Source organism: Corythoichthys intestinalis, chromosome 12 (genome assembly GCF_030265065.1).
Source record: "Corythoichthys intestinalis isolate RoL2023-P3 chromosome 12, ASM3026506v1, whole genome shotgun sequence".
In the NCBI taxonomy this organism is placed as follows: Eukaryota; Metazoa; Chordata; class Actinopteri; order Syngnathiformes; family Syngnathidae; genus Corythoichthys; species Corythoichthys intestinalis.
This window is the reverse complement of record NC_080406.1, coordinates 32,954,113-32,976,060: the sequence shown is the minus strand read 5'-3', so window position 1 is coordinate 32,976,060 and position 21,948 is coordinate 32,954,113. Positions and strand designations below refer to the sequence as shown.

Below are 21,948 nucleotides of genomic sequence, written 5' to 3'. Positions count from 1 at the left end.
GGCGTGCGTGCAATCAGGTGCTAAATTGTACAGCTCTATCTCTGCCTCCCAGAATGCCTTGGGGCGTCCTACCTTCATCTTCATTATCTTCTTTCTCCTCCTCCTGCGTGCTGACCTTTGCTGTCTTTTCCCACCAACTGGTTTGTTGCTTTCCACTTGCTGAATGTTGCTTAAACGGCATTAACACATTGGCTACCTTAGACGTCCAATCCATTTGGACTTGGAGGGTCGTCAGCAAATGCCTCTCCCAGTTCAAATAGATTGGACATCTATCAACGTCAATGGCACCCAATGTTAAAGTAGCGGGAAATATTGTCTTTTGACTATTTTAGCCTGTAAAAAAACAAACTTTTGCTTTTATTTAAATGACAGGATACAAAATAGACTTTCACGCACAAAGATCTTCGCCATCGTCATCACATGATACATCAGCTCCAACTTTTCATTTTTGACAGTGTATACATTTTCAACACATCTTGACACATTTGCCACAATTCACATTCATGCAATAATTTGCATTTTCGCATAATACAGTTAAACCCTGCAAATCTGTGAAGCGGGATGTGCAGATTTACTTACAGAAACTTTTTTCAGTATTCATTTTTTTTGTTGCTTTTAATCATTTATTTGATTATTCAAGATTTTGTGAGTTTAAAAAAACTACAACTACATTGAGCTTTAACTAACTGCAATCGCAGACCCTGGTACAAATGGGTATGATTAATTCTGACATCTTATAATCTGTAATTGTTGCTATTTGTTAGCATAGCAACTGTTAGCATGAGTACTTTGAAATGGTAGCCAGAAAAATCTCAAAGAAGTCAAATTGGGCTGAATCAAAAAGGTCAATGTTAATCTAAGCCAGGGGTCTCCAAACCAGTCCTCAAGGGCTGCTGTTGGTCCTGATTTTTGTTGCTACCAATCGAGCACAGACAGTTTAACCAATGACGTTTCTGCTAAAACAAGCAGGACCAGACTGCAATTAACTGATTACACTTGTAAGACGCTAGATTGGTGAAAAGGTGTCTTGTTTTGTTGGAATGAAGTTTAGCACCCATTGCGACCCTATGTGGAATAGTTTGGACACACATTTGGTGAGTTTGGTGAGCACATATTTTTTTTGCGTTCAGTTTTTTTCAATGTCAGGATTTCGAAGGTTTATGTCTAGAAATATGAGGAAAAAAACATACTTTATTGTCATGGCATATTTTGGCTATTCACGATCGGACCCTGGTATATATGGGTAAGAATAAATCTGACCATTTATCCCAAAAATGCATAATTGTTGGTAAAAGGTAGCCTAGACTCTGTTAGCTTGTTAGCACGACTTGTTGAAATGTTTGAAAAAAATTCACAGCCAAATTGTTCTCAATTGCTAAATAGCTAATGCTATATAGGGTTGGGCAGTGCTTTGTATGTGCTAATGCTAATCCAACGGTGAGTTGCGTTAGGTGTGCATAGCAGTCGTTGGTGCCTGTCATCTGTCCCGTTGGTGCCTGTCATCTTCTCGGTCACACGCGGCTTTCGTCCTCGTGTGCTGTTTTTTTTACTCGGGGTTGTCGTTCCTGTCCGGCGAATGGGAAATCGGGGCGCGGGGCTCCATTGCCTAAGCCCTGTACCGAGGGGTACGCCATGGGGGGGATGGTGTTGACTAGAATGAGTTGCAGCGGCTTCTTGGCGGGCGGCGCGTAGCGGCAGCGCAGGTAGCGTAAAAAGGCGGCGCGATATGTCTCGTTGAATAGCGTGTAGACCAGCGGATTGACGGCGGACGACAGGTAGCCCACCCACACAAAGATGTTAAGCAGCCCCCCAGCGAGGGTGGCGTCACAGGCCGATGCGTCGCACGCTGCCACCAGAACATTGGTGACGAAGAAGGGGCACCACATGACCACAAAAAGGAAAAAGACCACTCCAAGCACCTTTGACGCCTTCTGTTCATTGCTAACGGATTGCGCGGTGCGCCGCCCAAAGGAGTGAGCCGAAGGAGCGCCCCCTGCTTCGTGTCGTACCAGCTTTTCGGAGGACAGCGAGGCCTGCGGGAAGAAGCCCGGCACCAAGGCGGAGCCGGTGCCCCACTTCGGACGTGGCACCAGCTGATCCAGGCAGATGGTGGCTTCTTTGTGGAGGGCGCGGATGGTCAGGAAATAGGTGACCACCATGATGGTGAGCGGCACGAAGAATGCCACCAAGCTGCCAGCTAGTACAAAACTGGCATCCGTCAGTAGGCAACTGCCGTCCTTGAACACCTTGGATTGGTCGCGCAGACCCATCACTGGGATTGGCATGGAGATGCCTGCACACAGGAAATTGTCAACAGTCAACACGTGTATGTGTTCTGGATGAAAAGGGACAGTGATAAGATGACTGACTATTATTCTAACAAGATTGGCTGTCTCGAGACCATGGTCCTCAGCTGGAAAAGGGTGGCGTCCCCTCTCCGGGTCGGGGATGAGATCCTGCCACAAGTGGAGGAGTTCAAGTATCTTGGGGTCTTGTTCACGAGTGAGGTTAGGAGAGAGCGGGAGATCGACTGGCGGATCGGTGCAGCGTCTGCAGTGATGTGGACTCTGCACCGGTCCGTAGTAGTGAAGAAGGAGCAGAGCCGAAAGGAGAAGCTCTTAATTTACCAGTCGATCCATGTTCCTACTCTCACCTATGGTCACGAGCTGTGGGTCGTGACCGAAAGAACAAGATCCCAGATACAAGCGGCCAAAATGAGTTTCCTCCGCAGGGTGTCCGGTCTCTCCCTCAGAGATAAGGTGAAAGCTCGGTCATCCGGGAGGGACTCTGTGTCGAACTGCTACTCCTCCGTTTTGAGAGGAGCCAGTTGAGGTGGCTCGGGCATCTGGTTTGGATGCCTGCTGGACGCCTCCCTGGAGAGGCGTTCCGGCCATGTCCACCAGCGGGAGGCCCCAGGGACGACCCAGCACACGCTGGACAGACCATGTCTCTTGGCTGGCCCAGAGGAGCAGGTTGAAGTGGCTGGGGAGAGGGAAGTCTGGGCTTCCCTGCTTAAGCTGCTGCACCCACGATCCAACCCCAGATGGATGGATGGATGGATGGATGGATGGATGGATGGATGGATGGATGGATGGATGGATGGATGGATGGATGGATGGATGGATGGATGGATGGATGGATGGATGGATGGATGGATGGATGGATGGTTTGTCACTATGTTAAAGTATACTTTGTTGGTTTTTGTGTGAAAAGTGGAATTTTTTTTTTGGAACACTTTCGAATGTCACGTCAGACACAAATATTGTCAGGCAGGATTTTGTATTCAATGTTGCTGTGAAAAATCCAATGTTATTTGCTGGATTCTGTGTAAAAGGTCAAGACGGTCATTGTCAAGGCACAATTTTTCTTATGTCAAATGTGGGTGTTGTTACGTTTTCATACTTTATGGCAGAAAGGATTCAGGATTTCATGTCACTGCATGTATTTGGAACTCCTTTCTCTGACTTTTGTATGAAAAGAAAACACCAACCTCTGATGGCTACCGAAATTTGGGAACGGGTGTGAAGTGAAAGAAAAAATCGAATTTTCTGTCCTGTTGTTTTGAAAGCAGTCGTCACTATTTAACTGCTCTCTCACATACCGCACCAAACAATAATATCATCAAGCAGGTTTTGCAGTTTTGTGTATTTTGCTGTATGAAATTATATTCAGGTTTGCTGTGTTCTGTCTAAAAGGCAAAGACAGGATTGTGTCTTTTGGCGTTGATTTTGGATGTTGTCAGTTGTCGCCCTTATTTTACTCATCAACTTCAGGCAGGATTTATGATGCTTTGTTGCCCCGTGAAATAATACCCCACTTTGCTGGGTTTTGTGTAAAAGGTTATGTGGAATTTTTTTTCAGTCCCATCTCCAAACTGGCTGCATTTCTGTGTAAAAGTAAGATATTGTCAACTGATTATTTTTGGTAGGAATGGTGCACACGTGTTACTGTTAACATTAAAAACTTTGGTGATAACACAAATGTGACACTTTGAGTGTCTGACGGTCACCGTGACAACGACTCAGAGAGTAGCTTCCTTCATCTACTGTTGTTGTTTTTGCAGCACAACCATTTGTTGCTGGTGATGACGCAATCTCCTAATGTTGATTAAAAAGGAGCGAAACAAATTCAATATTTGCCACGGTCGCAACCGGTGGGAAATGAAAAGCATCTGTGTGGCAACAGACGTGCTTTCAGCACACATGGCAAATGAGCTGATGTTGGCGAGCTGGACCATCTGTGTGTGCGTGCGTGCGCGGCGGCAGACAGACGGCCCGGTGGTCTCGAGGGGGCGGCGTTACGCTGGCTCATCTTGTAGATGGCAGCAAACCAAGGGACACAACTGCAGCCCGCCGCGCTTCTGTGCACAATATTTACACCTAGCCTACTGTCATTTTTCCTGTATAATGTGCTTTTTTTCTACAACTTTGATTAAAAATTGAGGGGGTGTAAAATAATTGTAGGTAGAAGGAAATTACCAAGTTTGGTGGTTGTATTGACCACAGGCCTAGAAAGTGAGCAACCTGAATGGGGAAAGTGCAAACCCAAATCCAAAAAGAATCGCATTAAAATGCTTAAGTACTCATTATTTATGAGATGAAGTTCAGGAATCTGAGTACAGAAAACACGTACATGGTAGCCTGTGGTGAATTTCTTAAATGCTAACATGCTAAGAAGGTGCACTTGTGTCGGTGTGCATGAGTGATTGCGTTCACGCCGGCCTAGATGCTTCAATGCTAATGTACGAAGAACACAAACATGTGGCTGTGTGTGCGTGTTATTGCTCACTTGCTAAGTTCCTTGAATGCTAAAATGTTATGAGCGTGCACGTGTCACTGTGTGTTTTATTTCCCGCTTGCCAGGTTCTCTGAATGCTAACATGCTCAGAACGACAGAGAGCGTGTGGGGGTGTGTTTGTGTGTGTACTAGTTTAACACTCATCGGCCCAGATGCTTTAATGTAACTTTGCTAGGATCACGCGCAATGTGTCGGTGTGTGTACGTGTTAGCGTTTGCTCACCCCGATGCTTGAAAGCTAACTGGTGTGTTAAAGGAGGGAGACATGGAAAACAAGCTGGATAGGAGCTCTCGAGGACCAGACTTGGGCACGCCTGTGTGAGAAGCACGTGGGTGTATCGGTGTAGGTGTTAGCGCTCAACCAGCGCAAATGTTTGAATACTAACCTGCTAAGGGCGCGCATGTGCATACTGTATATGTGGAGGGGTATGTGGGGGGTGTTTTCGCTAAATTGACAAGTTGCTTGAATGCTAACATGCTAAGAGCGTGCACATCTATTCATTGCCTGTGTGTTAGCGCTTCCTTGCACAGATACATGCTAACATGCTAAGATCGTGCACATGTGTCAGTTGCCACGTTTACATGGAGCCAAATATTCCAATTACAATCGGAATATTTGTTCAAACCGAATAAATGTGTTCCATATAAACACCTCATTCGGAATGAACAGGCCCAAAACGAATGGAATTTCATTCCGATTCACTGGGGTGGAATAGCCCAAACCCCAAACCGATTAGAAGTAAAATTATATCATGTAAACAGGGAAGCGGAATGGTGTCTGGTTGCGTTCTTTCTGCACATGCTCCGTACTGACGTGGTGACGTCACTTTGTGATGTGAGTAACGTCACTTGCAACATGACTTCCAAGCACAGCACACTTAATTGGGAGTCCGGCGGAAAGACTGTATTTAATTAAAACTTTAAAAGAATTGAATATAATTGCTCGCTTAGACGGGCGTAAAACGAGGAACAGTGAACTATTTAAAAAAGTTCACGAGAGGTTACACGAAGCCGGAATAGACCGGAGCGTTGACCAGATTAGAAACCGGTGGAAAACCGGCTACTACAAGGCAAAAGAGCAAAACAGCAGAAGCGGATATGACCCCACAAACACAACAAGTGGGTCAAAGTTAAAACAGCAGCACTCCGACGATCGATCTCCATGTTTTGCAACGTGACGCTTTGTTTTGATTAATCTGCGCATGTCAGACGGCAGTTGTCAAACGTCCTTTCGGAATAAAGGCAGTCACATGTAAACGCTGGATCGGAATAGATGAAGTGACTTGTAAACAGCTGATCTGAAATTTCCATTCGGAATGATTTGAATCGGTATGAATAAAAGTCAGCATGTAAACGTGGCTAGTGTGTGTACATGTCAGGGCTTGTTTACGCAGATGCTTGACTGCTAGCATGCTAAGAGTGCACGTGTGTTTGCGTGTGTGTTCGTTTTACACTTGCTAGCTCAGGGGTCGGGAACCTTTTTGGCTTAGAGAGGCATGAACACCACATATCTTTAAATGTAATTCCGTTAGAGCCATACAATATGTTTAAAACTAAAAATGCAAGTAATGTGTGCATTTTATGTAATTTCAAAACTTTTAAAGTACAATAAGTCTAACATTGTTATGCTGTTGCTAATCAATGATGAGTATTTCTTACCATTAATGCGACTTCTGGAGCTGCATGGTTTTGCTGATGGCTTTGCAATCTGGTTGATACAAAGTACCGCCACAAATCCTTTTTTTTTTCCACACAAAGCACCGAGCACCAACAGTGCACACCGCAACAAGTTTATCCATTTGTCGATTTTTTTACTTTCACGAACTCAGTGAAGGACTTGAATAAATCCTCCCATCTTGTTGTCCCTTGTATGGTCAAAACTGCAAGACTTTCCTCAGTGTGCCACTGACAACTAGAGATGGGAATTGATAGGATTTTTACGATTCCGATTCCATTATCGATATTGCTTAACAATTCGATTCTTTATCGATTCTCTTATCGATTCTAATTTGGGGAAAAAGAAGAACAAACGTTTTGATTGGCATCGAGTTTGTTTAATCAGAAGTCACAACCTTACAAACTCACAACGAGATCAAAAGAGGCCCAAAGCCTCAATGTTAACTGTGGCAATAAGTGGCAAATACACAAGAATGTGTAACATTTTACTGAAACATTTATCTAATAGAAATAAAAAATATTGGTATATATTGGCAGGTTGTTGTTCTGCCTTTGGCAATATGTGTTAAAGCAGGGTCCCCAAACTTTTTACTGTGAGGGCCACATAACTTTTCCCTTCTCTGATGAGGGGCGGGGGTCAGTTTGTAACAGAAAAAGTGTGACAATTGCAGAAGTGCATAAATGTAAAAAATTATCGTTTTTCAGAAAGCCACAATCAAATAACCCTTTCTGGATTCTTTATAATAATAATTAATAATTAATAATAAAAACACTATTAATTAAATAGATAATAACCAAATAACCCTCTCTGAATTCTTCAAGGAAAAGGCCAGGAAATAAATAACACGATTGAGAAAAAAAAAATTCAAAATGGCCGGACCAAATGTGGAAGCGGGCCGTATTTGGGCCGCGGGCCGCAGTTTGGGGACTGCTGGGTTAACGTGTATTATTTTACCATTACATTGAATTGCATGCCTTTTAGTTTTTGTGGCGCTTACACGCTCAAGTGAGGGCGCCCTTGCGCTTCCTCACGCGAAGAAGAACGCGCTCACGTGAAGAAGAGCGCGCTTACACCCAAAGAAGAAATGCCGCATCCAAGTGAGTGGGCGAGTTAGTGAGAGAGGGAAACACTTCTACGAGCCTACGTTCTTTGTTAATGTTAATATCTAAAGAGGCAACGCCTGTATGTATCATCTTTTGTGTTGTTGTTGTTGTGTTTCCACTCGCAATCGGACACTTAAATCCAGTTGTGTAGTGGTTTGAACGATGTGCTAATGCTAGCGAACGAATGCTAACCATTTGTTATTACTGTTATTAGCAGCTAATCATCGCTGATTAACGTTGATGCAAACCTGTTTGTTATTGGGGACGAAATTGATTTGTTTCATTTCTATTCTTAGTTTCACTCTTCAAATGATGGTTGAATAAAGTCAGCAAATTATACCAACGTCTTCTGCATCGTCATTTGGGAGTTTAGCTAGCTGTATAGCCAGGACTGAGCCTTAGCCTCTCTGTGAGGACAGCGCAGTCGTATTCCCTCCCGATGCAGTTATCTCCACCTTGCAATGACTTCAAGTCGCTTTGTTGTAATTTTTCCTCGTGAAGTGAAGACACACTTTCGAGCGTTTGAACCTACGTGCTGTCATTGTTATGTTTATGGCTGCAATGCTCGTGCTTACCCGTAGTAACCTTTCATTTTCACACTCTTTCCTGGTGAAGTGTAGTCAAACTTTGGAGCGAGTGGTTCTTGGCGCCATGCTAGTTTGATGCGTCTGGACAACAACGCACGTCACGACGCAATACGCGTCTTTAGGAATCGTTAAAGGGATTGTTAAGGCTTTTTCATTGTGATGTCGAGGCCTCGAAACACTCGGAACCGGTTCCGAATTGGAATCGGATTTCAATTCCCATCCCTACTGACAACATACCTTGCAATCACACTGAACTGGGATAAATTGCTTATGGCTGTTGTCTCATGCAAAGCGAGAGAAAATACGGAGTCGAATTTATGTCCTTCACTTGCGTTGCCTCAATTTGATTTGACATCATGATGGTACGATCATGAACACTTCCTGCCGACTTTAAGTATTTTTTCTTTATCCGAAAAGTTGTCAAAAAGTTCATTAGCAGCATCAAGCATGAATGCTTTGGCATACTGCCCAGTTGTGAATGGCTTTCATTTCTCACAATTGCTAAAGTGCCAGCAAAGCTAGCCGAATTCCAGTCACCTTGTTGGGTCCAAACATGGAGTTGCTGCTGACTAGCTTGCACTCTTGATAGTAGCTCTTGACATGCTTTCTTGCTGTTTTCCCCCCGCATGATATTTTGATGTAAATGTAGTTTGGTGCGTGTCGAAGTGCCGCTTTATACTATTTGACCTGTTCGTAGATACAATTTTATCATTGCATATTACACACACCACAGAACCTGCTCTCTCCACAATGGCAAATTCCTCTGTCCATTCCCGCTGAAAAGGGTTAGGGTTTTTTTCTGCAATCTTCTCAAAGGAGTTTCTAAAATTAGCTGACAAACGTGGAAAACGAAACTAAAAACGAGGTAAGTTTACTTCACGCGCATGCGCAGATCAGCTGCTATTTTCGAAAGCAAAATACAGCGACCCCACTTGAACAGTGTCTCTGCCTCATCTGTGTTGCCAACGCGATCGATAGATAGATCGATAGATCGATAGACACAACTACATGTATGTTTACCACATTCCTACTAAAATGACTGCGAACCGGGTTTCTAGTCGCTGGTGGCCGTATCCATTTCGCGCAATGCACAAAGGAGTGTAATGAAACTTTTAATTTATTTCCTTTTTAAAAAAAAATTTTTTTTATTATATATTATATATATATTATATTTTTTTAGTAATTAAAGATTTGTCCGTGAGACAGATGCAAGGCAAGGCAAGGCAAATTTATTTATATAGCACAATTCAACACAAGGCAATTCAAAGTGCTTTACATCACATGAAGATCATAAAAATCACATTTAAATCAACACAACGTAGAAACGAAGACAAAAGATCGCATTTAATCACAGAATAAAAATAAATAAAACAAAAACTACTACTAATAATAATAATTGAAATTAGCAATGGAGATAAAAACAAGAGGAATAGAAAGCAGGTAGATTGAAATATATAGACAGTTATAGATATGCAGTGCTAAACAAAAGCGTTTTTAGCCCTGATTTAAAAGAGCTAACAGTTTGAGCATACTTCAGACGTTCGGGTAACTTGTTCCAGAGGTGAGGAGCATAATAACTAAATGCTGCCTCACCCTGCTTGGTTCTTGTTCTTGGAACATGCAAAAGACCGGTTCCAGACGACCTTAGGGGTCTAGATGTCTCATAGGACTCTAACAAGTCAAGCATGTATTTTGGTCCACGGCCATTAAGTGTTTTGTAGACGAGCAGTAGTATTTTATAGTCTATCCTTTGACTTACTGGAAGCCAGTGTAGCGATTTCAAAACTGGTGTAATGTGGTCCAGCTTCCTTGTATTTGTGAGGACTCTGGCTGCAGCATTCTGTACCAGCTGCAACTTCCTGACTGATTTTTTATCAAGACCTGTAAATATACCGTTGCAATAGTCCAATCTGCTGAAAATGAATGCATGCATAAGTTTTTCCATGTCTTATTGAGTCAGAAGCCCCTTAATTCTGGTTATATTTTTTAGGTGTTAATAAGCGGATTTAGTGACGGACTTTAAATGGCTATCAAATTTTAGGTCTGAGTCAATAATTACGCCAAGGTTTCTGACTTGATTTGTAGCTGTAAGTGACATTGTGCTAAGTTCGCTGCTTATCTTTGACCTTTCCTTTTTTGGCCCAAAAATGATCACCTCTGTCTTCTGCACATTTAACTGGAGAAAATTCTGGCACATCCATTCATTGATTTGATGAATGCATTTGCTCAGGGTGACTAAGGGACTATAATCATGTGGGGACACAGAAATGTACAGTTGTGTGTCATCTGCATAGGCGTGATAGGAGATGTCATACTGTTCCATTATCTGAGCTAACGGAAGCATATAGATGTTAAATAAGAGTGGTCCAAGAATTGACCCTTGAGGGACTCCACATGTGAACTTGGTTCGTTCTGACTGATGGTTTCCGATTGACACAAAGAAATCCCTATCATGTAAATAGGATGTGAACCACTGAAGAATAGTGTCAGTAAGCCCTACCCACTGTTCCAATCTGCTGAGTAGTATGTTGTGATCAACCGTGTCAAATGCGGCGCTGAGATCCAATAGTACCAGAACAGATGATTTGCCTGCATCGGTATTCCGACGAATATCATTTAGGACTTTGATAAGCACAGTCTCGGTGCTGTGTTGTGGTCGAAATCCAGACTGAAATGAGTTAAAAAGATTGTTTTGCATCATATAATTCTGGATCTGTTCGAACACAACCCTCTCGATAATTTTCCCCAGGAATGTCAGATTTGATATTGGCCTGTAATTACTAATGGTTGAGGCATCCAGATTAGGTTTGCAGCCGTCAAAAGAGCCAGATCTGGCCCCCGAGCCATAGGTTCCCGACCCCTGTGCTAGCTGCTTGAATGCAAACATGTTAGGATCATGTGTGTGTTGGTGTGTGTGTGTTTTAAGACTTGCCGGCCGAGATGGTCCACACAGCTGCGATCTTGATTCGGGCCTTTGCGCGCGAGTTGAAGCGGCTGTGGTGGATAGGGTTCCGTATGGCGATGTAGCGGTCCAGCGAGATGGCACACAGGTGCATGATGGACGCTGTAGAGAACAGCACGTCCAGATAGATCCACACGGGACACAGCTCAGACGGCAGGGGCCAGCCGTAATCTGGATTGAATTAGCATGTAGCAACAGGCAGATTGATAAGCGTGTTACATCCTACACAGTACCTCTATTAAATATTTTTACAAGTCCTCTGAACAAATAATCTCATTTGACCAAATACGGGAAGGTTAAGCGAATGCTGTTATGACGGAGAGCTTTCCAAACTTTTTGGAGAACTTCCCGAATAACATTAAAAATGACTGCAATGTTTATTATGAGATCGATTTGACCTAAGGATGATTTTTCCAACAAGGCCTAAAATAGGAGCTGAGCCATAACGAGCAGCAGTGCAGGTGTTTACGAACAATTAATGACACATAACATGTCGGAGACTTCCGCTGCCTCATTAGGGCGGAAACAAACAGCATGACCTTCGTTAGCGTAGCCATCAAGCCCTGCGTTGTTGGAGGCATGCTGGCAGCGTGTGATTTTAACAAATGACATTTTCCGCTTAAGTGAGCAAAAGTGGGCAAAGCTCTACTTGTCCTCATTGAGCTTAAGCATCCCAAATTGCTCCATGGCTGGAGACATGCAGTAAAGCTCATCAAATTGTGTAGACATGAACAGACCAACGAGAAATGCCTCAACTAGCCATGCCCGAAAACACATTAAAAGTCCGACATTTTGCTACGAAGTTGCCATTTGGGATTAGAATCAACCAAAAAAATATTACCAAAGATTTTGTTGGATTGGACCACTAGACCAGGGGTGTCATAACTACAGTGTATCACAAAATTGAGTACATCCGTCGCATTTCTGCAGATATTTAAGTATATCTTTTCATTGGACAACACTGACAAAGTGACACTTTGACACAATGAAAATTAGTCTGTGCAGCTTATATAATAGAGTTAATTTATTTTCCCCTCAAAATAACTCGAAATATAGCCATTAATGTCTAAACCCTCGGCAACAAAAGTGAGTACACCCCGTAGTAAATACCGTATTGGCCCGAATATAAGACGGTGTTTTTTGCATTGAAATAAGACTGAAAAGGGGGGTCGTCTTATAGTCGCGGTCTAGACGCTATACCCACTCACGACGCTAGATGGCGCCAGATATCATTGAAGCGATGTTCTGTCATGACAGATCTCAGCTACTCTCAAGTTTAAGCAGTTTGCATTATTTTATTGCAATATTTTCCTTATTCAGATTTGTTTCAAGACTACAGTTAGTTAAACTTCACTTTGATGGTTAATGCAGTTATTGCAATTATGTTGTTTTATCACAATAGATTGGTTTATTTACATTTCAAAAACCAGAAGCCATTCATTTGCAAATGTGATTGCACTTTAGTTTACATATTTAAATGTTCAGATATTAAGATTTGAATGAGGCAAAATAACATGCTTTTTCTCTCAAATATATTGTCATAATCATTTGTTTCAGATGTACTGTAATTATTTTCTGTATAAAAATTAATTTGGCGTTCAAAAACTCTTTTTTCAAACTTGAGTCTTGAAAAAGAGGGGGTTGTCTTATAATCAGAGCCGTCTTATATTCGGGTCAATACAGTACGTACATCCCTAAATGTCCAAATTGCGTACTGCTTGTCATTTTCCCTCCAAAATGTCATGTGACTCATTACAGGAGTCCTGTCAGCATTTCTGCAGAGATTGAAGAGGTGGAGGGTCAGCCTGTTAGTGCTCAGACCATACGCCACATTTTACATCAAATTGGTGTGCATGGTTGTCACCCCAGGAGGAAGCCTCTTCTGAAGACAGTACACAAGAGAGCCCGCCCTTCTCATCAAACCATAGGACATGGTTCCAGTAATCCATGTGCTTTGTTGACATGTCTTCAGCAAACTGTTGCGGGCTTTCTTGTGTACTGTCTTCAGAAAAAGGCTTCCTCCTGGGGTGACAGCCATGCACACCAATTTGATGTAGAGTGCGGCGTATGGTCTGAGCAGTAATAGGCTGACCCCCCACCTCTTCAATTTCTGCAGCAATGCTGAAAGCACTCCTGTAACGAGTCACATGACATTTTGGGGGGAGTTCATAGACATGACGCGCACACCAACCTTATATTTTTCTGTTATTCCCATTTAAATTTCAACGCTTATCGTCACCTTTTTCCTTTTTTTACCACCTGCAATAACACTTCTTGGGGCCCATGTTGATTTCTCGCATCAAGAAAATCCACCGTGTATCCTTCTCGCGGTAAAGCAATGAAATCTTTCATAAATCGTTGTATTTCTAGCATGTCGTCATATGTCGAGACAAATGACAAGTCAAATTTGTATCGTATGTCGAGGTACCACTGTACTTCATAATAAATACATTTTATATCTAGGAGGATGAAATTAGATTTTGGTAAAAGGGAAAATGCTACTTCTGAATTTTTTTTAAAAAAAAAAGCTAATATAATATGAGTGTGGATTAATTAGCTAATTAGCATTAAGTTGTTGCTAACCTTTTTTTTTTTTTACCTAATTCCGATCCTCTATTTAACGATTGAAAGTGGAAGGATTTCAATTTGGCCCTTGCATCTTTTGTTTTTCTCTGAAAGCCGCCAATGGAGAAAAAAAAGTTTGGACACCCCTACAGTAGACAGATGCGTGACAGAAAATGGTGAACATCTACAATTTCTTCTGTGAGGTGCTTCGCTCTTTTATTCTTCGCTTGTCTGATTTTCTGGCTTCATTTGGCAGACATAGCAAATGAAAACAAAGCTTCCAATTTACTTATGAGCACAATCCCGGTCCATCGTAGTTGAACTTTATTCTCAGTGCTGCTCGCTCAATTCCCCAGTTTATCAGTGTCAGAACAAAAGATACGCTAAATAACTCGAACGTGGCCTATGCTCACAAAGTGCCAGCTTGTAAACAGCGGTAACCCCCAAAGAGTTGAATCTAGAGTTTACGGCGTGCGTGTTGCCATGGCAACACTTGTAGTGGACAGGATGCGTGCGTAAGCTTGAAAGTTTTAGAATCTAAAACTAACAAAATGTGAGGAGACAAAAATGGCTTTTAAGAAAAAAACTGACCTCCTGTGCGTGGGATTGGTGTTGATATTCACACGTGCTGACATGATGAACACGCGTCGCACATTTTGGTGCATGCTGATTGTTAAATAATTAAAGTCTCTGAAACACGTTTTTCAGAAAATATGATTTTACTGTGCTACTTCTACCTACAAAATAAATTGGTTCTGGAAGTAGCTTCTTAACTAATTCTGTAAGTAGAGAAGTGTTTTCCATGTAAATGTCCTATTCCGTTCCAAACTCCCCCCAAAATTCAGACATAAATATCTTCTAATGGATAAAAATGCATCAAAACATATTACAATTAGATTATTGCACATTAAACATAATATTTGAGTTGTGCATAACATAAGAAAAAACAAGAAATGTAAGAATAAAGGTTAAATACACTCATGTAAAGCTGTTAAAACGGGAGGGATAAATCAAGAGGCCGCTGGGATACACACATACAGTATAGGTCCCGCTTAGCCAATTGGATGCCAGGAATGCTAGGCAATAGCCAATGGCAGGGCAGCTATAAGTATGTTACGTTTAGTAAACTCTGGGAGCTGCGAGTACCAGCCATACTGTATTTTTGCCTTTCGTATCCTGAAATTTCTTTCTTACCAAGTGGCAATATTTTGAGCCGTGTCTTAATGTGAAAATTCTGTATGTAGAGACGTTCGTAAGTAGAGCTACCCCTGTATTTGGAAATGTACACCAGTTTTTACACTTTTTAGCAAATGTTTAAAATTTTTTGACAATACACAACTTCCTAGGAAAATTTTACTTTTTCATTATTTACAAATTAATATATTATTGTTATGTTTGTTTGGTTGTTGTTTTTTTCATATATCGACGTCAGTTTTCATAAAAGAAAAAAAAAATTTGAAAGTATCAAACTTAATGGTGGAAATATAACTTCTGGCAGGATTAAATTGACTTTAAAAAATATTTATTTTTAATACAACTTTTTTTTTTTTTTTTTTTTAATCAAAATATATAGCATTTAGAGAAAATTTTGACTTCACGAAAATGCACAACTTTTTTCTGAAAAGGTTTTGGGGAACAGTGGCGCCACCTGGGCCATGGGTGGCCACCCCACTGGCCACCCCGCTTGCCAGTATATCGTTAGATTGTTGTAGCATCAGTTACGCATTTCATCCCAAATGAATACATTTATTTTCTTTTGTTAAATGTAGAGCTGTCAAATGTATCGCGTTAACGGGCAGTAATTAATTTTTTTAATCACGTGAAAATATTTATCGCAATTAACGCATTCTGGTACGACTCACTCACGCATTGCCGCAAACAGCCTACGATGGCGCCGTTTTACATATATACAGAGATAAGAGGCAATGTCAAGTGAGTGGAGTAGATACAAGCATTCATTGGGGTTGTGCTTTTAATTGGCAAAAGCTTTGTCATCTCTCCCACAGAAATATAAATATTGTGGTATGCGACGTGGAGACGAATGACAGGAGTTGATCTTTTTCTTAACACCCTGTAGTGTACCCAACGCAGAGAAGATATATAATTTGCAACCACCGCACACAGTCTTGGTTGCACCACTTCCCATCGTGCATTTAGGCAGAACAGTTAAGTCGCTACAGTATCATTTACTGAAAGCTCAACAAATAGACTAGATGGCAATATTTAGTCACAATATACAAAACAAACTCACATTTATCCTTTAAGAATCACAAGTCTTTCTATCCGTGGATCACTTTCACAGAAAGAATGTTAATAATGTTAGTGCCATCTTGTGGATTTATTGTTATAATAAACAAATACAGTACTTATGTACAGTATGTTGAATGTATATATCCGTTTTGTCCTATCTTTCCATTCCAACAATAATTTACAGAAAAATATGGCATATTTTAGAGATGGTTTGAATTGTGATTAATTACAATTAATTAATTTTTAAGCTGTGATTAGCTCGATTAAAAATTTTAATCGTTTGACAGCCCTAGTTAAATGTACACCTTATGCCTAATATATACATAACACAATAAAAACAGAATTGTTGTGGAGCTCAAAATGTTGATTGGACAGTTATGGACTATGCACATTAAATCATTAGTAACATCAAATATTAAACAATACACCAAAGTAGATCAGTAGCCGTGTCCTTAAGTCTATCTGATATTTTTCCCCTGACCTTTTAACTGCAATAATATAAGGAAAACCTGAAATTATGGCTTTTATTTTTTGCCACCCCAAGAATTTAAGTGGCCCCATCTGGCCCCTATGAAAAATTTCTGGAGGCGCCACTGTTGGGGAAATACATGATAGAGCGAAGAAAATAAGTATTTGAACACCATGCTATTTTGCTCAGTGATTTCTAAGTGGAAGAACTTGCAAAATAGCTTTTTTTCTTCGCTGTATATATGGTGGAAAAAAGTCAGGTGACTTGAATTTCCACTCTGAGACCCCCAATTTTGCCAAATCTCAAAACTGTTCTATATGCATGTGTGATACATTATTGGAAAGCTTAAAATCTCAATTTTCTGGGGGAAGAAAACTTTTGAACAGGAGGGCTTAAAAAAAAATGTAAACAGCGAAACCCTGACTGTGTGTCTTGACACTCGGTGATACATGCTATATGGAGTTTTTGGATCGAAACAAGGTAAGTATGGGATAATATCTCGTTAAAATAATGGCATCTTTAATTATGCTCTCACGTGCTCTCACCTCCAGTTAGGGTTTTGCTGTTTAAAAAAATTTTTTTTTAAATGTAAGGGTTTTAAAATTTGGCCAAATTGGGGGTCTCAGAGTGGAACTTCAAGTCACCTGAGTGTTTCCCGCCATACATACAAATACAGTATGTATTTATTTTAGGGGTGTCAAACGATTAAAATTTTTAATCGAGTGAATTACAGCTTAAAAATTAATTAATCGTAATTAATCGCAATTAATCGCAATTTAAATAAAATATGCTATATTTTTCTGTAAATTATTGTTGGAATGGAAAGATAAGACACAAGATGGATATATCCATTCAACATACGGTACATAAGGACTGTATTTCGTTATTATAACAATAAATCAACAAGATGGCATTACCATTAATAACATTCTGTTAAAGCGATCCATGAATAGAAAGACTTGTAGTTCTTAAAAGATAAATGGTAGTACAAGTTATAAATATTTTATATTAAAAACCCTCTTCATGTTTTCATTTTAATAAAATTTGTAAAATTTTCAATCAAAAAATAAACTAGTAGCCCGCCATTGTTGATGTCAATAATTACTTACACAATGCTCATGGGTGCTGAAGCCTATAAAATTAGTCACACCCAAGCGCCAGCAGAGGGCGCCAAAACTCCGAAAAACACAAGTACACATTTCACTGTGCTGTCATTTTAATCTGTTTGAGCGGGGCATTTGTGCGTTAATTGCGTCAAATATTTTAACGTGATTAATTTTTAAAAATTAATTACCGCCCGTTAACACGATAATTTTGACAGCCCTAATTTATTTATTTATTTATTTATTTATTTATTTATCTATTTAATGAAATAAAATATTTTTTCTGAAAATGTACAAAATTGAGAAATTGAATGAGAACGTTCATTCGCTGCCATCCCTTCCAGTTCAAATGGATTGGACATCTAGCGTTGTCACCGACAGCCAGTGTGTTAAATACATTCTCCCCTTCAAACGTTTTTTATCGTCTTGCGTGCTCTTCGATTAAGAAAAAAGAAGCTTAACATTGGGCCTTTCTAACAAGCCTATGTAAATAAGACACCTGGAAACCCCTCCACGCAAAATCATAATACGTCTCCTTTGATGTGGTGCGTTTGATACAGCTGGTTTGTCCTCAGCAAGCCGCCAAACACCTCGCAAAGATGAGCGCTTAATTGCGCCGCACGCGTGTCCTCATTTGTATCTGTTGTTAGTTTGTCTAAAGACTTGTTTGTCGTCTCCTCAAAGAGGTTAATCACCGCCTGAGTCTTTTCTCCTAACTGATATACTGATATTTTGTTGTCTGTATGTGTTTTGGAACCTCAAAATACAGCAATACAACTGCTAGCAACTGTTATCGTTTGCCCAACTACACTAAAATGTCAATCCTATGCCTGAAAACTAAAGCATCTAAAGCCGCATGCGTGTTTATTTGAGCGAAAACAATCAATATCTTCTTAAAAGCCGTCAGCAGTCAACAAACGGCGCCTCCCGCGCCTTCAATATCTCGGTGAGCCAAATCGTCAATGGCGGCCTCATGCGTAGATGTGTAATAAGGACAAAGATGTTGAGGTCTTGGTGGAGAAATTACACTCAGGGAAAGCCTGAAGCCAAGGCACCCCCCGCCTGCCTAGTGTCTCCATGAAGATGAATTTTATTAAGCCCACGTTATTAAAACATTTTTTTTAAGCGACTTCCAGACTAGACGTCATCATGTGGAGAAAACAAACAGGAAAAGAAAAAAGTGGCTTCTGACTGCGTGTCCCCAAATGTCATTGTTATATTTGGGAACATTGTACATTAAAGCTTAACAGTTAAATATGCCAGGTTGAAAGAGATATCGCTTTTGTGATGTATTTTAGGCGACGTATATTTTATTTCTCAACAAAAGAGGTTTCCCATTTATGTTACGTGAATACCGAAAAACTCACTTTAGTCTTTCATACAAAAAGGCTGCTTAAGCCAGTCAATGATTGTTTCGACGCCACTAATGGTGATAGACATCCAATCTATTTGAACTGGGAGGGCCCTCGCTATTAATTTTTACTGTGTCATTTATCAGTTTTACTGCTGGTAATTCCGACAGATTTATGAATAAATTATAACCTCAGAAACTCTCACTAATGCAGTATGAGGCCAAAAATAAGCGATTGATTGCTGCCACCCCTCCCGGGATTGGACGTCTATTGATATTATAATCAGCAAGTACGTGACAGCCACTCAAAAACATTTGCAATTGTATACAGATGCCAAATGATGGCGCCAAAGCACTTTTTTTTTAATTAGGTGAAAGCAAACAAAGTTTTACAGTCACTTCAACAGAGTTCTGGCACCAAAGTACAGTGATCCCTTGGTACTTCGCGCTTCAAACTCAGTTTATCGCTTTTTTTTTCAATAATTTTTTTTTTTTTAATAAATACAGATGAGCTGTCTGATCCGATCACATAGTCCTTTTCTTGGTCAGGCAGTGCACTGGATTTGCTTAAAGTTAACGATGATTGACAGACATTAAGGTTTGATCTGGCCAGAGATGCCTGGAAGTGAAAACTTGAAAGTGCCGCATGCGTTAATCATCGTTTAACTTGTTAAACAGTTGCTGTGGCAACTCACTGTGTGTAATTAAACAGCTTGAGCGGATTTGAGTAGACTCACTCAATGAAGCATTTAATAAAGGCAAGCATTTTTCTACTTTATTCTTCCGAAAAAATAATTTGGTGGGACAATAACATGTTTAATACGTATTATTACATTTGAAGTGCTTAAAAACCACTTATTAAAATAAATAGATACATAGTTGTTGTTTTTAATTATATATATATATATATATATATATTTTTTTTTTTTTTTTTTTTTTTAATTAAACATGTCTTATATGTATCTCTTTCCAATGGTAAATCTGAATAAATACATTGAACACAGGGTGGGGGGGCGCCAAATGATCATGTTTTGGGGTCTCTGACAGTGATAGACCTTCGTGGTCAAAATCGACTGGACATCTATTGCCATCATTGGCAGCCAATGTCTTAACTCTTTGGCTACCACTGACGGCAATAGAACATTTGATCGCTTCCAGCCCCTGCCAGTTAAAATAGATTGGACGTCTATTCCAGTCAATGAGTTTTTTCAAGGTCAAGTTCCTTCTTTAACTAACTACCACATCACATACTGTACTTTGTGTCCTGGGCTGGCAGTGAATGACTTCACTTCTAAAATATCATTAAAGTAGTCATAATAGTAGGATTGTTGTTGATCTAATTCCTTAGTTTATGTGGTCTAAGTGGTAATATGCTAACGTTATCGTGTAATAAACGTAAAAACATTTCTAGAGGAGATCTGGTTCTTCTCACACTCTCAATGGCAGCCCATCAGTTAATTTAATATGAACAACAGTATGAAGGTTTTCCATCTATTTCTTTAGTTTCAGTATTTTAAGTGGTAATTTGCTAACAAATACTGTGTGATCAATGTAAAAACAACTAATTTTTAGACGAGATCTGATTCATTTATATCTGTCAATGGCAGCCAAGAGTAAATTTTACATTAGCATTAAAGCAATCAGAACAGTAGGACAGTTGTTGCTGTTTTTCCTTAGTTTCAGTGCTTTAAGTGTTAATATGCTAAAGTTACTGTGTGGACTAGATGTAGTTCATCTATCAATGGCAGCCAATGGGTTATGGAAGAATAGATCAACTACCCTCCCCCCAAATAATAAGGGACTAGTCAAATTACAACAATAAAAATTATTTGGGCATAACCCAAATAAACTCCACACGAACTCCACTGATTCAAACCCTAAACCTTAGAACTGTAAGACAGAAGTTTTAACCACTCGCCCACCACGTTGTCTGAATGACACTTAGTTGACAAATCGACAAAGCTCACCAAATGTTGTTAGCCCTCCCTTCTGCTTACCATAGAGGATTGTCACCATGGAGACCGGCATGACCAATATGCCCAAAAGCATGTCCGCCACTGCCAGCGACATCAGGAAGTAGTTGGTCGCATTCTGGAGCTTCTTCTCCAGCGACACTGCCAGAATGACCAGGATGTTGCCCGTCACGGTGACACCGATGACCACCAGGATCAACAGCGCCGCCCAGTTCTTGCCCGTCTCCGCCGTGTCCTGGCAGAACCAAAGTCCACCCTCCGCATTGGTTCCATTCCCAACGTAGGAACATCCGGCGTAACTACTGTTGACCGGTTCCGACCGGAGACCGCCGACCGCCAGGGTTTGAGAGATGAGCTCCGACACATTGCCGCTGCGCAGGTTCATGCTCACGCGGACCCTTAGGGTCTGGGCGACGGGTCAAACGCGGTGCTGTTGGACTTTCCGCAAGCCCGGCCATCACTCGGCGAGTGCCGCTGTCCCATTTTTGAGAAGAAAAGCTAATCAAGCCTCCAAGGACACTGTTGAATGGATGATGTAGAACAGCATCATCACTGGTTATTTCCAGTCTTCATCCTCACTTGTGGGATCCATTCAAGGACACACTGCCAGAATTCTCTTCCCTGAAGGTAGAAGAGATTTCAATTAGGAGTTCTAACGCAGAGTTTTTAATAAACTTTATGAAAATTATCAGAAACAACCAAGGGTTTTGCGTTTCTTCCTACCTCACGTGTGTCCTTGTCATCTCGACCCTCACCTGAAGCCCGGAGACTTTGACAAACATTATTCAGGAAAACGTCAAATATTCCTTCAGAATCTTCTGGTCCGAAGACCTCCTGCAGGTTTCCGGAGAATAGATATCTGCTCGCCGTCTCCTTCCCGCCGTCACTCGCTCTCAACTGGGAGCGCCCCCTCCCCGTGTTTTCTCCCTCCATCCCTTGATCCCTCGCTCTCTTTTACTCAGCGTCACCGTCTCCGACCGCCTGAATGAACGTTCATCTCTACGGGAAAATCCTCAGCCTCAAAACTGAAGGCACCACCGTGAAGTCAGGAGGGATATTTGTATGTTTGTAGATTTGATGCTTACCCTGGGAGTGTGATTGACGAAGATGT

The 21,948-nt window shown here is 40.9% G+C and overlaps 1 protein-coding gene across 1 annotated transcript; it reads right to left on the bottom strand.

The window, feature by feature from the left end:
- Window positions 1-318: 318 nt before the first annotated feature.
- Window positions 319-21,708, bottom strand: htr2aa (5-hydroxytryptamine (serotonin) receptor 2A, genome duplicate a). Its single transcript, XM_057851898.1, has 4 exons — window positions 21,561-21,708; window positions 20,862-21,458; window positions 11,097-11,297; window positions 319-2,293 (listed from the first exon to the last, which is right to left on the bottom strand). Exons 2-4 carry the CDS (start codon window positions 21,220-21,222, stop codon window positions 1,512-1,514), a joined length of 1,344 nt encoding a protein of 447 aa, XP_057707881.1. The 5' UTR covers window positions 21,223-21,458; window positions 21,561-21,708; the 3' UTR covers window positions 319-1,511.
- Window positions 21,709-21,948: the final 240 nt, after the last annotated feature.

Coding starts and splice junctions, on each gene's coding strand:
- htr2aa (XM_057851898.1), bottom strand. CDS start 21,222: ATGAACCTGCGCAGCGGCAATGTGTCGGAGCTCATCTCTCAAACCCTG. Junction 11,298..20,861: donor CATGGTGACAATCCTCTATG/GTAAGCAGAAGG, acceptor AATTCAATCCAG/ATTACGGCTGGCCCCTGCCG. Junction 2,294..11,096: donor TGTGTGGACCATCTCGGCCG/GCAAGTCTTAAA, acceptor TCCTGTGTGCAG/GCATCTCCATGCCAATCCCA.